At 35.8% G+C, this 15,241-nt stretch overlaps 1 protein-coding gene across 2 annotated transcripts in view; it reads left to right on the forward strand.

The window, feature by feature from the left end:
* Nucleotides 1–15,241, forward strand: part of PHEX (phosphate regulating endopeptidase X-linked) — a 273,600-nt gene that overhangs the window by 197,690 nt on the left and 60,669 nt on the right. For both annotated transcript variants that reach the window (XM_056793356.1, XM_056793357.1), the window contains 2 exons: nucleotides 5,383–5,486; nucleotides 14,843–14,901. In XM_056793356.1, the coding sequence (XP_056649334.1) occupies nucleotides 5,383–5,486; nucleotides 14,843–14,901 (163 nt within the window). The remainder of the gene's footprint in view (nucleotides 1–5,382; nucleotides 5,487–14,842; nucleotides 14,902–15,241) is intronic.

A 15,241-nucleotide genomic window follows, 5' to 3' on the forward strand; every position in this document is an offset into this window, starting at 1 on the left:
ATATATTATTATTTATTATTATTGAGTTAATGGTGTCATCTTGCAATTCTAATGTTTTTTTTCTTTCTATGGAGTTAATATATATATATACAACTATCTTAACATATTGAACTTTTTAATCTTCTGCTATAAGACCATGTGCACAGTTTTAAAACTTATTATCTATATATTGGATAAATAAGTTTTTACTTTTTTAGGGCAACTTAATTCATCTTAACAAGTGTGACCAATATTTCGTAGGCACTTTTTCTAAAAGCTGGGGTTGAAATGAAATAAGATGGCTCCTGCCCTTAGAGAGTTTATAGTCTAATAGAAATGTCCAGAAATAACTATAACCAAAGGCAGAATGTGATGAGTGCAATGAAGGCGGGGAGGGAACCAATATTCATTAAGTATCTGCTATGTGACAGGGACTATGATAAATGCTTTATAGATCTTACCTTATTTGCTTTCACAACAACCCCATGATTTAAGTGATACTATTACCTATATTTTCTAGTGGAGGAAACTGAGGCAAACGAAGGTTAAGTGATTTCCCCAAGCTTACATATCTAATTAGGGTCCTCGATTATAAATTTTGGTCTTCCTGACTTGACTCATAGCTACCTAGATGTTTCTCTTTGAAGAGATACAAAGTGCTCAGATACTTTGAGGAGAACTTTGTGCCACCATTCATATTTCTTTGCCTTAGTTTTCATGCTTCCAATTTGGGAGGATTGTTAGAATGAGTAATAAGTAAAATGCTTGTAAAACACTCTATTATTCTCCACCACTTTTGAAGATTAAAAAAAAAACCACACAGTGATAATGATATCCCATTGCAAAACATTGACATATTTGTAACTTCTCCTAAAGATAGTTCAAACAAGGGTTCCTATTTTGGGCAAGAACTACCTAATATAATTTGTACTATTTCACATTTTAGAAGTGAATTATATTCTGGCAGATTATCACCAGAAGAATTAATTGAAATATGACTACATTCTCTTACCAACTGGAAATAGTCAGATGCTTTATGCCACTGGCTCTTGATTGTTAGTCTTAAAGTTTAGTATATATGTATGTGTTTGTTGAGGTATATGTATAGCCAGGGATCAAACAGCATGAGCGCAGTTTCCATTGCTGATTTCCTCTGACCAAAATGTAATTCAGAGTTTGGGAACTTTGGGGCTGGTGAAGCTCCTGGGCATTTTTTGGTGACTCAAATGTGGAAGGGAACTTTGGGAGTTCGTGAAGCCATCCACTTTTATTTCTTGATGAAGACAACAGCAGTTATTGATAATTAAGATCAGATAACTTGATGGACTTTAAAAATGACTGCCTCTCCTTCCTTCTGTTTCTTGGAGTTTCCATATAGCATGTGGGACTTCTCCTGAGGGTTTGGGAGGGAGGGTAGTCCCCCCCCCTTTTTTTTCACCCTGACCAAGATGAAGGCATAAACACCTGACAACGCTCTGCCTAGTTACCTTAATTCTGGGTTTTAGACTTTCTTTTGTGCTTGTTTCTTCCTGATTTCAGGTGAAAGAGTAATAATCTCAAGATGGATGTATTCAGGCTTGGGGATTATCTTGTGAGTTTAACATGTTCAGTGATTCTGAGTTCTTTTATTGGAACCAAGTGGCAACAGGGAGTGGAATCCCTGGAAATTATTCTATTTCTCTTGGAGTAGATGACCAAATGCTAATAGGGTTAACCCACTTCCTGGCTGGGAGCCAGAAGTGGAGGAACAACCTAGCCTTAGAGTAAGCTGGATTCGTCCTCTTGCCAGTGGTCATCTTCTCTAAGAGGGCTGATGTAGTTGATGGGGACTTCTCCTCTTCCTTTCAGTTAGCTTGACCAAAGTAACCAGGACTATTTAAGCCAACCTCTTGAACTCACAAGAAATTTTAAGATTGGTAAGGGAATGACTTTCTCCTTCACAAAGCATTCTTTAAACCAGAGTCACTAGAAGTAGCTAAGGAGCTCATCAGACCCAAATCATCCAAGCAGAGTCATACACAACCAACAGAAACAGGAATGGCACCACTGAACATAATTTGTTCATACTATTCCCCTGCCCTACCATCTCTGCATCCCTAGCCCCTAAGTTTCATATATATATATATATATATATATATATATATATATATATATATATATATATATATATATATTCCTCCTCTCCTCTCTCTCTCTCCCTCTCCTTCCCCCCCCCCTCATTTATCCATCTAGGTAATTCACAAGGTAGTCTGGATATATTCATCTTCAGTTCATTACTCTTTCCTTTAAAATCGAGAAGGAACAAATACAAAAGAAGCAGGATAAAATCCAGAATTAGTCTCATTCAGGCAGGACATAGTCTTTAGATGTCATGTGCTCACGTTGGGTGAGAAATAGGGTGAATTGTCCTTCTTCTTAACCCTCATGAGAAGTCCTAAGGATACCTGATGCTCTCTTGAGACTCCGAGATAAAGAAGGCAATGGTAGGAAAGATTAAAAAAAAAATAGATTCCCTTTTATCTAGCTAGCTAGATAGGTAGATAACTGATACCCTTCCAATTTTTTTTGCAGTTGAAAAATATGAAAGTTTGGGGAAAAGTTTTATTTAGTTACCATTTATTTTTTCATATATAACAATATAACATGTAACATAATAATATGTAAGATGTGTTATAAACATAATAAATTATAATAAATATAATTAAAAAATTTTATGTTAAAAATTTATGGTTCATTCTTTTTTAAAAAAATTCACTCCTATCTTTTATTTATAAGTTAATATTTCTGAAAGTTTTTGTCCACTTTCTAATTGTAGCATCTTGTGTAATCCTTCCTTTCATGTACTATTACTACTATTCCTGGAGCTTGCCCTGTTTCTTTCTGTTTTTCTGTTTATGATTATAACATCTCCCATGGATAGTGTCATCTTCTCTTCTAACATACACAACTCCTTGTGCACCCTCTCTGCACCACAAGCTATTCCTTCGACTGCTGAAATACTATAGAACTTGAAAAGCACAGATCTATCTAAAACATCTTCCTCCATGCAGACTGTCCCCAACTGCCCCCCTCACCCCCTGCTTAGAAGTTGTATCTCACTTATCATGAGTTTCATACTTCTCCTAGGCAACTTCTATTCTGTTCTGTTATTACTATCATCTCTGGCAGCAGAAAGGGCTGTTAGGCGATGCAATGGCTAGAGCATGGGGTCAGGAGTCTGCTGGGTTCAAATATGGCCTCAGACACTACCTGTATGACCCTGGGGCAACTCAATTTCCCTTGTTTGTCTCAGTTTCTTCCTCTGTAAAATGAGCTGAAGAAGGAAATGGCAAATCATCCCAGTATCTTTACCATGAAAACCCCAAATGGGGTCAGGAAGAGTCAGACATGGCTGAAATGACTAAACAAGAAAACTTGAGAATAGAATAATAGAATTATAACCACACTTTCTGTCCACCTCTATTCCTACCAAATCCTGATATATTTATCACGTTATTTTTTACTATAGCTATTTATTATACTGAATCTTTGATCTTTTCCCAGACCTAATACAATGAGTGTTCTCTACATAGTACATACAAGATAATGATTTGTTGAATTGATTTAAGGAATGTTAAACTCAGAGGAACTTTGGATATAATTTAAGGTTTAAAAAATATTCTTAAAACAATCATTGGTAAAATACTGATAACTCAACTTTGTTCTTCAGCCATTTCTGACTCTTCATGATCCCATTTGGGGTTTTCTTAGAAAAGATAATGGAGGGGGTTTGCCATTTCATTCTCCAGTTCATTTTAAAGATGAAGAAACTTTTGTTAGGTGACTTGCCCAGGGTCATACAACTAGTAAGTGTCTAAGGCTAGATTTGAACTCAGGAAGATGAGTCTTCCTTGATTCCAGGTTATCCTATTCCCAATTCTATCCACCGAGACACCTACCTACTGTTTGTTGCCCCTGATGAAGGAAGAATGAGACAACCTCTGTCCTATATTTCTACTGAGGAGTAATTAAGAATTAGGTTTTGAATTAAAGTTAGCTCTTGGTAGAATTCAGTAGGATGTATTCTTCACTAGAATGTAAGCTTCCCAAAGGCAGGATTTGTTTTAATGTTTACCTTTCTATTCCCAGCACTTAAAATGGTGCTTGTCATAAAAATGACTAATCAGTATTTTTTTTTTCAGTAGAATTTAGTTGAATTGAATGTGATCTTGGAGCAATGATTTAGGATCTTAGAGGCCATCTAGTCTAATTTTCTTAGTTTAGAGTTGAGGAAATTGAGGCCTGGATAAGCTGACTTGACCAAAGTTATGAAGCAAAATAAAAATTGTCTTAGATCTCCTTACTTTTGGCCTATGTTAATTTCATACTTTAATGCATTTTATTTTAACTATTTTTAAAATATGTACAATTTAGTAAGTTGTCCGAATTCTAGGTATAAAGGATCTAATTAATTTTGATCATAACATTTCATTTGCATTTTATTTATTTTCACATATTACATTTTAGATATGATAGCAATAGTTTCTGTAACCAAAGCATGTTAGAATATTTCTAATATTTGCTTTTGCTATGCCACAAATATCATTTATAGCATCTTCTTTAGGTCCTGTTAGCCTAGAGGAAGGGATTTCACAAAATACTTAGAAAGCTAAGCAATGAAATAGGTTTTTTTTTTCATCTAAAGCAATGACTTAAGCCTGCTCTTATGGCTTTAGGAGAAAATCTTCTTTAAGAAGCATTCATTTTCTGATTTTTCTAGGGCAAGCTGCAATTAAAATTATATCTCCCAGTTGCACAAATTTTTAGAGACCAGAATCTTCCTTTAGGGTTAATAGACAATTCTTGAATAAGTTCTTGCATTTTGGGGGGGAAGATTTTACTTTATTATGATAAAGGTTTGAGAAAATAGTCCTCAGATTTTGTTTTATATGTTTTGTTCCCTTCATGAACTACTGCTGTTTACTGAAATGAATGATGATCTTTGGCTAAAATGAATTATGATGAAAAAGATGCAAGTTACTGAAAAATGAGATACTGCAATTCATCTATAAAGTCCAAAAATTCCTGTAAGACATGCAGATCAAAAACAAATCAATTTCTTTTCAAAGATCAAAATAAGTCTTTTATTACTAAAGAAATAAAATGTGTGGAAGCTTATAGTAGCTTCTGTTATTTTTAATGTGATTTGGAAACCATCAAATTATTTTTTGATCATTCCTTAAAAGAAATGAATGGACTTTAAAAATATTGGAATTGGAAATTCCCAACAGTTCCTTTACTGTAAATATAGTTCCTCTGATGGAGTAATAAAGAAATTGACCTTTGAATTTAGTTTGTCTTCTTTTAGTATATACCTCTGTCATCCTCACTTTGAATAATGATGATTATCATTTATTTTCTCAGATGAAATTTTCAGAAAGTGATTATTTCGGCAATGTCCTGCAAACTCGCAAGTATTTAGCACAATCTGATTTCTTCTGGCTAAGAAAAGAAGTTCCAAAAACAGAGTGAGTAAAAAAAAATATGTGTGTATATATGAGGGAAAAACATATAGTTTTATAGTATGCATATATAAGTTGAAATGTATAAATGGATGGAAAGAGGCAGAAGGAAATGATGGCTAACCTTTAAGGCTGAAAATGTATGATAGCAATTTTCTTTGTACAATAAAAGCTCTAGAAACTAGTATTTCTGTTATTTAAAAAAACCCTCTAGTTTGGTGATCACCTGCAGCATTATTATTACACTTTGAAAGAATAAAAAGCAAGCATTTACATTGCCTCTTATTTTAGCTAAGCAGAATCAATCAAGAGGAAAATAAAGTCTTTCTACCAATCTGTCACGTAGATTCAGAATACCTTGAGAAATAATAAAAAACTGAAGACATAAATTTAAGAGGTTAGAGGTGATGCTGGAAAATAATAGAAAAATTGTAAAGGATTTATGAAATGAGGGAGTGATTGAGTTACTTGCAATTGTAACTTCTTCCTACTTTCTGCAGCCAACTACAACTATTTCTGCCCTCCTTGACCTCTATCACTTTGGAGTGTGGAAGGAAGCATATATTAATTTCTGTCTGGGTTGGACTAGATATCTCTTAAAGTCTTTTTAAAATAAAAAATACTGTGATTTGTTAAGAGAGGGAGAATCCAGATCAGCCTTAAAATCAGGCTGATTTCTCTGCTTTGCCTCCTCCCAGATCCTCTGCTAAGCTTATCTTTTGACATTCTAGAACCATGCTTGCCACCACTATTGGGATCCTCTTAACATGGATTTATTTTCTGGTTTTTAGTCTCTTAAAATTATGTTTCTTACTACTGAACTCTACTTTTATATTGTGAGCTCCTTGAGGTCAGGGATTCTCTTTTGCTTCTTTTAGTATCCTAAACACTTAACCTAGGAGGCACTTAATAAATGTTGAATGATTGATACCTTGAGACTCCAGACCTTCTGTCCTGACTCTCTGGCTTCCAAAATGTCAACATAGTGCCACTTAATCTTTGGCTTGCTCAACTTGCTTCAACTAAGTCGAGATGAATGCCTGATTCTATTAGTTGGACCTCACAATAGTGACAAATGTTAAATTAAATAAAATTTGTCTAGATCATGTGGAGAGGAGAATACATTTAGGAACTGAATCATTTTTCTCCCCATGGTTCAGATCTGTAGTTTCTACAGATTATAATCAAAAAGGTAGTTTCACAAATTCTTGAAAAGTACTAGATAAATGGATTGCCAAACCTATGCTTTGCTAAAATTGTCCTCTTTCTTCTCTGGTCCCTTCATGACATCCCATCTGTCCTGGGTTGAGCCCTTCTGTTCCCCTACTTTGATCCTATCAAAATGAACCAGAAGCAACTTCAGATTTACATTTTTATTAGGCATATCTCCATCCCTGATTGGGTTTAAACTCTCTTAATTGGTAGCTTATAGTGTTCTCCCCTTTCTCTAATATGCTAGATAGCAAAGCTATTTTTGTAGAATAATTTCATTACCTTTACATACATCATTTGTAAAGGAAATAGAAGTAGGAGCTTAAATAATCAGGCCTCCACATGGCAGTCAATAGGTTTTACCATAAAAACAATTTAGGCTGTCCCTGGCATTTAATGGTATGGAGACACAATCCCCCCCTTCCCCCAATTTTTTAAATTTAATTTTCCCCTTTCTTCAGAATTTTGCTTTTCTTTTTCACTTAGTGTGTGCTTTAAATTTTTACCTTCTGGCTTAGCAGGGTACACTAATGTTAGAGGAGAAAACACTTGGCTCTGCCTCCTCCCAGATCTTCCACTCAAAAAGGGCCTGTTTACTGGTTTAGACAGTGAATCACTGACCCTGAGCAAGCAGCCCTTGCATTCCATTTATTACTGAGCCATCTGTCTAGAACTGACATAGGTGAAGCCTGCAGAATCATTCTGTTTATAGAGGGAATACCCTGAAGTACTGGTGGCTTCCTTACTGTCCTAAGAATATTGAGTGTACTGTTAGGAGGGACATTCAGGGTCCTTCCATCCCTGCTATAAAGCCTTGGGTGTTTGGGTGAACCAGTGTCCAATCCTACCAGGCAGTGAAATCAAGCAAATTAGGTGTGTATTTTTTTTTTAACCCTTACCTTCCGTCTTGGAGTCAATACTCTGTATTGGTTCAAAGGCAGAAGAGTGGTAAGGGCTAGGCAATGGGGGTAAGTGACTTGCCCAGGGTCACACAGCTATGAAGTGTCTGAGGCCAGATTTGAACCCAGGATCTCCCATCTTTGGGCTGGCTCTCAATCCATTGAGCTACCCAGCTGCCCCCAGGTGTGCATTTTTTAAGTGAAAGATAAAAAGAGGGAGGTCCTGGGTTCAAATTTGGCCTCAGACACTTCCCAGCTGTGTGATCCTGGGAAAGTCACTTGACCCTCCCCATTGCTTAGCCCTTACCACTCTTCTGCCTTGAAGCTAATACACAGTGTTGACTCCAAGACGGAATGTAAGGGTTTTTAAATAAAAAAATTTAAAAAAATAAAGAAAGATAAAAAGAGGTAGGCTGTGCATGCTGAGGAGGGTATGCCTAATTATTTCTTTTTTTTATTTATTCACTTATTATTGTCAATGACTTAGGGTAAGAGACTTGGAGAAAAAGGCATTCCAGATCAAACTGAGAGTTCTCTAGTCATAATGAGATTATAGAGAGAATGGCCAGCTTTCTTATACAGGCCAGAGATAGCTAATGCTCTTCGAGACAGATTTCAAGACTTCTTGTCAGTTGCCTTTTAAACAATGGGCCACATCCTATAACGTCTTAAGCTTTTAATAAAAAATAATCAGTTTATTGGTGAGCTTATGTGAAGACTACAAAAATCACTAAATGTGTCATCTTTGGCATAATTTGAAAACATTGGTTAAATATCAATTCTCTGTATTCTTTAAATTATAATGTAAACTTGAATACATTTACATCTCTGAATTTGATTTTCCTTCTCTTCAAAATGGTGATAATAAATACTACTTGAAATACCTACCTCATAGTCTTCTTTGAAGGAAAGCCCTTTACCAGTCATAAAGTGATTCATAGCAAACTCTTGTTATTTTAATTTAAATGTTTCATTAAAGGCTCAATATTGAGCAGCCAACTAAACTTGTTTGGTATATATTTACATGGAGATGAACTACTTTCAATGCATAAAGAATTATAATAATTTTTCAGTCCTTTTTTATGTTTTAAGATTTTCTGCCCCTTCAGGTTCATTCACTTTTCCTCTTATATGGTTATAGTTAGTGTGCAAAAACCCCAAATGGGGTCATGAAGAGGTGGACACGACTGAAAAACAACAGAATCACAAAAGATATTGGGGCTCTGAAAAGTCGTGATTTGTTAGGGATGCAAGCCAGTATATGTCAGAGTCAGAACTTGAACCCAGGTTCTTCCTGACTCAGAGGTTGATTCTCTATCTGCTGTGCCATGTTGTCTCTTTCTTCCAATATTTGAATGCATTACAATTTATTTAGCCTTTTCCCTGTTTTTGGACATTTAGATTAATTCCACTTAAAAAAGATTTTTTTTTTCATTTACAATTTCATAAAATTCTATTATAAGATTATTTGAAGAGATAACATTTTTCCCTTTGTCATTCTTGAGAACACTGTCAAAGCATCATTTCCCACAATAGAATTATTGTGTAGTGATAATTATTTTTAATATTCTTATGATTATCTTTTTTCGAAAACTACAAAGCTAAGAACCAAAGGCAATTAACCTACGTGTGACTCCTCCTTGCAGTGTGGTCATAATCAAATCAGTTGGTTTGCTTCAGGTTTCTCATCTTCAAAATGGGATAAACACTCACTTCCCCATGGTTTTAAGTATATTGCTTCATATAAACATGGACATCTTTTTCTGAGAAGTTCTGTATCAGAGAGATCCACTGCAATGTGAATATTTCCCTTTCTTAGAGTTAGGCACATCCAGTGAAACCAGCATTATTAGGTTGTTGGGGGCTCTCTCTGCACAGTAACCAGATAGGACTGTAAAGTTTTTCTGGCTATTGCCAACTGATACCTTTTTGGAGGCATTGCATGGAGTTTTAACTTTATGAAGCCCATTGACTTTAATAGGCATCTCAGGGCTTTGAAAATGCATGAGTTAATTGAGTGGGGATGATTCTGAAGTATCTTCTCTATGGCAGTTTACTTTTGAACAATAGATCATGATTCTCTCTTCCCTTTAACCCAACATGAATGCTTGTAAAGCACTGAAATAACATTTTGCTTCTTTGTGGGCATGGGAGATAAACACCCTTTATCTTTCATTTTCTTGGAATCCATTTTAGCTGCACTAATGTGCACTGAAGAGGTCCCTCACATGATGGGAAATGTCAGCAAGAATGAAATTAATTGGCAGGTTATCCCTGAAAGATATATATTTAGGGTCCCATCCTCCAAATTGTCACATTACCAGCAGGCTTAAAAATAAAGGATTTACTCCATTGCTCAGCATGTCAGAATGTAATTTCTCTTCCTCATCCCATCATTTCCTTTTTCAGCAATTACACTAAAGCCGGTTTCCCATTAACTCATTCTCACTTCTACTATAACAAAACACTTTTGGCCTCTATTCTTTCACCCTTTAAAATATAACTATAAATAGATCAAACTTCCATTTAAAAGGATCCTTTTATTTTCTTGAGGTTTCACTGACTTGTTATTTATTATATTCTCTCACACCGTAAATGAAAAATAGAATTTACAATATATTTGTTGCTGGCATATGGACAAGGAAATTTCTAGAATAACAATAAAAGCAGTTTGCATTTATGTATCATTTTACAATTTTAAAATGAAGCCCTTCAGTTGTGTCTTCAGGGTCAGGTTGAGCATTTCAGGATAGACTCAAAGTTAAGCCTAGGGCTACTAGTTCATGGATTCCTCTTTGCCCTTCTCTATTGTTCTTTTATAGTAATAAAAATCAGATTATCTTTATCTAAAGACAAAGCACATTATATGAATACATACAACATATAAACAGAGCTTAAAGAGATTAGGAAACTTCCTAGGGCAAGCAATTATTGAGGGATTGGAGATGAAAGAAGTCGGGAAGGGATACATTTATTGAGTCCTAGTAGTAGAGACAGTCAGAGTAATCTCAAAATTCTATTCAGTTTACTTCTCCCAGAGAAGACTTCTAACTTCTCATGATTAAATTAAATTTGGAGTAATGCCACCTTTTACTTGCAGTTAGCTAGTGTATATCCCTTCTTCAACCCATTCCCATTCTATGGGGGCTTCCAAAATTTCCTTGGGATTCTCCCTCTTCCTGAGTGGAGCAGCTTATATCTTCTATAATCTTTGGGTCCCTCCTTCCAACAGGAAATTACCCTTCCATTGGCCTCTTTGCTGAATAGCTCCATAAATAATTTTACATTAATTATCAAATTTTATATATGAGGCAGCCTGGAACCTTGGTTAGAGAGTTGGTCTTGGACAAAGGAAGACGAGCATTCATGTACCACTCAACACATACTGGCTTTGTGACCCCAGGAGAGTCACTCTCATTGCTCTTAGGGTAAGATTAGAAATTGCAAAGAATGGGGCAGTGAGGTGGCTCAGTGGGTAGAGTACCAGGACTGAAGACAGGAGGTTGTAGGTTCACATCTGTCCTCAGACACTTCTTAACCTTGAAATCAATACCTAGTATCAGTTCTAAAGTAGAAGGCAAAGGTTTGGAAAACTGAAGAGAAAGATGTTCCCCATCTTTTGGTAGTCAGAGTTTCTTCATCTTAGAGTTCCCTGTTATAATGAAGCCACAGGTTCAGTCTTGTCCTTATCTTATTTCATAGGAATATAAATCTAGAACTGAAAAAGACCCCAGAAATGTTTCTTTTTGTAGATGAGTTCCAGAGAGATTAAGTGATTTGCTTAAAAGTATTACAAATTAGTTAAGTAGATAAATTCAAGTACTTTGATTGTAAATCCAGTGTTCTTTCCAATGTACCATATAGAAACTGTGATGACTTTTTGAGGAAGGAAAGTAGTTTATAATAGAGATGTCCTGGATTTAAGTCTTTTTTTTTTTTAATTCTTTCTGTCTTAGAATTGATTATATCAGTTCCAAGTCAAAAGAATGGCAAGGACTATTTCCTTATTGATCAGTCCTTTAGGATCTTCACCAAAGAAGAAATTTTATTTCTGCATGCATGGGGTCTGAGTTTTTCTGGCTTGCCTTCAGTCATATATGCCAACAGTTTAGAATATATTTGCATAGTTCTCTATTATTTTAGTTATATATGTAGTAAACATTGGGAGGGTAATAATGGTAGAGTGGGTAGAATTATGTGAATAAATCAGGCTATTGTTCATGTTGCCATTTAAGTTTATCTACAAATGTAAAGTTAGGAAAGCCATGTTGTCCTGTACCTGTGTAATAGGATCAATATTTAGAGTCATCCCTTCCCTTAAGTCAAGTCAAGACTTGATTAGGCTTGGTGTGGACTTGAGTGTAAGACTCAAGTTTCAGCTTGTAAGATTTAAAAGTTAAGGTTGGATTAAATATATAAGAGTGTGGTCACCAAAATTAATATATCTCAAGTCAAAATGACTTTTATAGTGGTTTATTTATAAAATAAAGGGAAAGAGGGAAAGTAGAGAAATGAGAAAGAGGGGATAATAAGAAATCTAGCTTTACAAGCTAGACTGTTTGCTCTGGCCCTGGCTTTACTCTGGCAGGGCTTCAGAAGTCTCAGCCACAGGGGTAAATTAAGCAAGGGCCCCAGCCATATGGCCTCCTCCTCCAAAATGGGGGAGGGTGCTAGTACCTCCAGGAGCCAGAAAAGGAGTCAGCCTTTTCACTCACCCACATGGTAATCCTAAAAGAAGATCCAAGAGCAGTCTGAAATCCCAAGTTGGAGCTCCTCCAAAGCCAAATTTGAAGGAAAAAGTTCTGGTCATAGGAAGTTGCAACTACTTTTAAAGACCCTTTTTTGCATTACTTCCTGTGCCTTCCTTCCACTTTACATGGACCAACTGCAGTTTTAGAATTTTCTCAGGACTGCACCAGGGTCAGTCAGTTGTTTCTGAGTTGTCACCCAGTTTAGCATGTGGGTTGCAGTCCTCCCCTCACTTAAGGAAATGTAGGGATGTATATACTTTTGGTGATTAAATCTAAAAGTAGGCAGGGTATCTTCACAGGCTTCTATTGAACAGCAACTTCTTGGTAGCTTTTGGTTATATTGACATAGTTTCCTTGTCATCTCAGGGCATAAAAAGATCCAGTTATGTGGAGCCATTGCTCTTCAGACTTTCTGGATGCCCCTATTGATCAGCATGGGAGAATTGTCCTTTTCTGTTTGTGACCTGGACCAGTTTGCCCCTGAATAAGTAATTTAATTGCCCACACATATCTTTTCGGTGCTGAATTTAGTGAGAATTTGCACTATCCATCGTAGCTCACCAGGTTCAAACTATCTGATAATTGAAATGATAGAAATACACAACTATGCCTAGTCAAAGGCTTATTTAAAGGGAAATTGAAAACCTTAACTATTGCCTTTGTTCTTTAAGTTTGAGCAAATACTCTAATTCTATTATTCTAACTATGCCATAGTATCTGCTATTGCTTGCCTGAACTAACAGTGGCAGACTGAATTCTGCTTTCCTCTAATAACGTGGTCTTTCTCTCTTCCTTGTGGTTTATCTTACATGAAATGTTTTCAAAATCCTTCTGGTCCCTACAGTTAATGAACTACATTGTAATTAGAGTTACAGGAATCATAATCCAACTGTCTCATTTTATGGATGAGGAAACTGAGGCTCAGAGAACCCAAGTGAAACTGCTGAAAATCACATAGATACTAGGTGTTGGAGGCTGGATTTCAACTCTAGTTCTCATTCCTTTTTCTACTATACAATTTGAGAACCAAATCATTGTGGATTTCAATTAGTTTTCTCAGGAAAATAAGCCATCCAGAGAACTCAGGTTGAAAGCAAATGAATTTAATTTGACTCTAATCCCAGTTTGGTGGAAACATTCACCAGTCACTGATATAGAAGTTGGTGTCATTTCAGGTGAGAGCTGAGAAAGACTTGTAATCCATGATTGACTTGAGAAGAAGGGAATTTCATTCTGACAGCAGGCTTCGGAACTAGGGAAAGTAGTCTCAGAGTCAGAATTGGTGGATTGATTTGATAAATTAATGTTTAGCCAAAATAGCTTTTAATTTCAGGGTGATATGAGATTAGACATACATAAATAGTAAAATGACCCCATGGCCCTTTGGAAGATTTAGAAGAAGATTTGGAAGAAGTTAGAAACCAGGCTTGCTTTTGAGCAGTGTGGTCAATGTGGTCACTAATGTGGCCAGTGAACAGTATGACCACTAATGATTTGACTTTTTTTGAGAGTGATGAGAAATTTTATTTTAAATAATAGTAGCAGAAAGTTATTACCATTTAATTATTCAGTGGTCTATGCAAAACAGTTTAGCAACCCATCATTTAATAAACAATTATTAAGCCTCTGCTACATGCCAAGCACTGAGCTAAACATTGGAGATGTAAAAAGAGACAAGAGTTAGTTTTTGCCCTCAAAGAATTTACAGTCTTCTTGTGAGGGGGAGGCAAGAAGCAAAAAATTATATTTGAAGTACATTATATACAGGCTACATAGGAAATAGACAGAAGGCACTAAAATTAAGGGAAATCAAAGAAAGACTTTTTGTATAAAGTAGGATTTTAGTTTGGTTTTAAAAGAAGCCCGGAAAGTCAGTCACTTTTGTGGAGGAGGGAGAATGTTTCAGGTATGGAGCACAGCCAGAGAAAAAGCCTGCAGTTAAGAGATGGAGTGTTTTCTTTATGGAACAGCCAAGAGGCCAGTGTCATTCAGTCAAAGAGTAATAGACAGGGAGTGAAGTATAAGAAGACAAAAAGTGGGAAGTTCCTAGGTTATGAAGGGCTTTGAATGCCAAACAGCATTTTATATTTGAACCTGAAAGCAAGAGGGAGCCACTGGAACTTACTGAGTAGAGGGTGACATGAATAGACCTCCATTTTAGGAAAATCACCTTATTGGCTTATACCCTTTCAAAAGCAGCAGCATCGATTTTATGTAGAAATGATTAAGATCCAATAAATGTGTGTCAGTGACCTACTCTCCTCTTTTCCTTTTGGAACCTGTTGAATATAGGTAGCTGAATAATATCCAATTTAGAATGATAATTGTTCAGCAGTCAGTACCCTAAGGGAATAACATTGTACTGATTGGACTACTCTGATATACCACAGCACCATTTATTTCCTGTTTTTACTGGACAAAGTTCAACATTACATTGTGTTCTTTTGGGTCCTTGTGTGTCTAATTACAGTTGTTGGTGACTGTGTTTCTCTCTTTTCAGGTGGTTTACCAATCCAACTACTGTCAATGCCTTTTATAGTGCATCTACCAACCAGATTAGTAAGTATTGGCTCCCTGGCTCTCTGCTATTTATTTGGAAAGCAACGAAACTGACATATATGTTTTATTATCACACATTTTTGCAGCATGTTTTTCAAAGAAATGAACAGATAGAGTTGGGAAGAATTTGGATCCTGTGGTCATATACTTTTTTTTTTTCATTCCTTCATCTTTCTCAATTTACTTCAAAGGCTATTTCCCAAGTTTGATGATCATTTGAACATCCAAAACATGCACAAGAAACAAAGTCATGGAAATAAACAATTTTAACTCAAATTTTTAAAAAGTATATTTTTAATTTTTAGTCTCCAATTCTCTCTCTCTCCTTCCCCTCCCTTTC

Source organism: Monodelphis domestica, chromosome 4 (assembly GCF_027887165.1).
Source record: "Monodelphis domestica isolate mMonDom1 chromosome 4, mMonDom1.pri, whole genome shotgun sequence".
NCBI lineage: Eukaryota > Metazoa > Chordata > Mammalia > Didelphimorphia > Didelphidae > Monodelphis > Monodelphis domestica.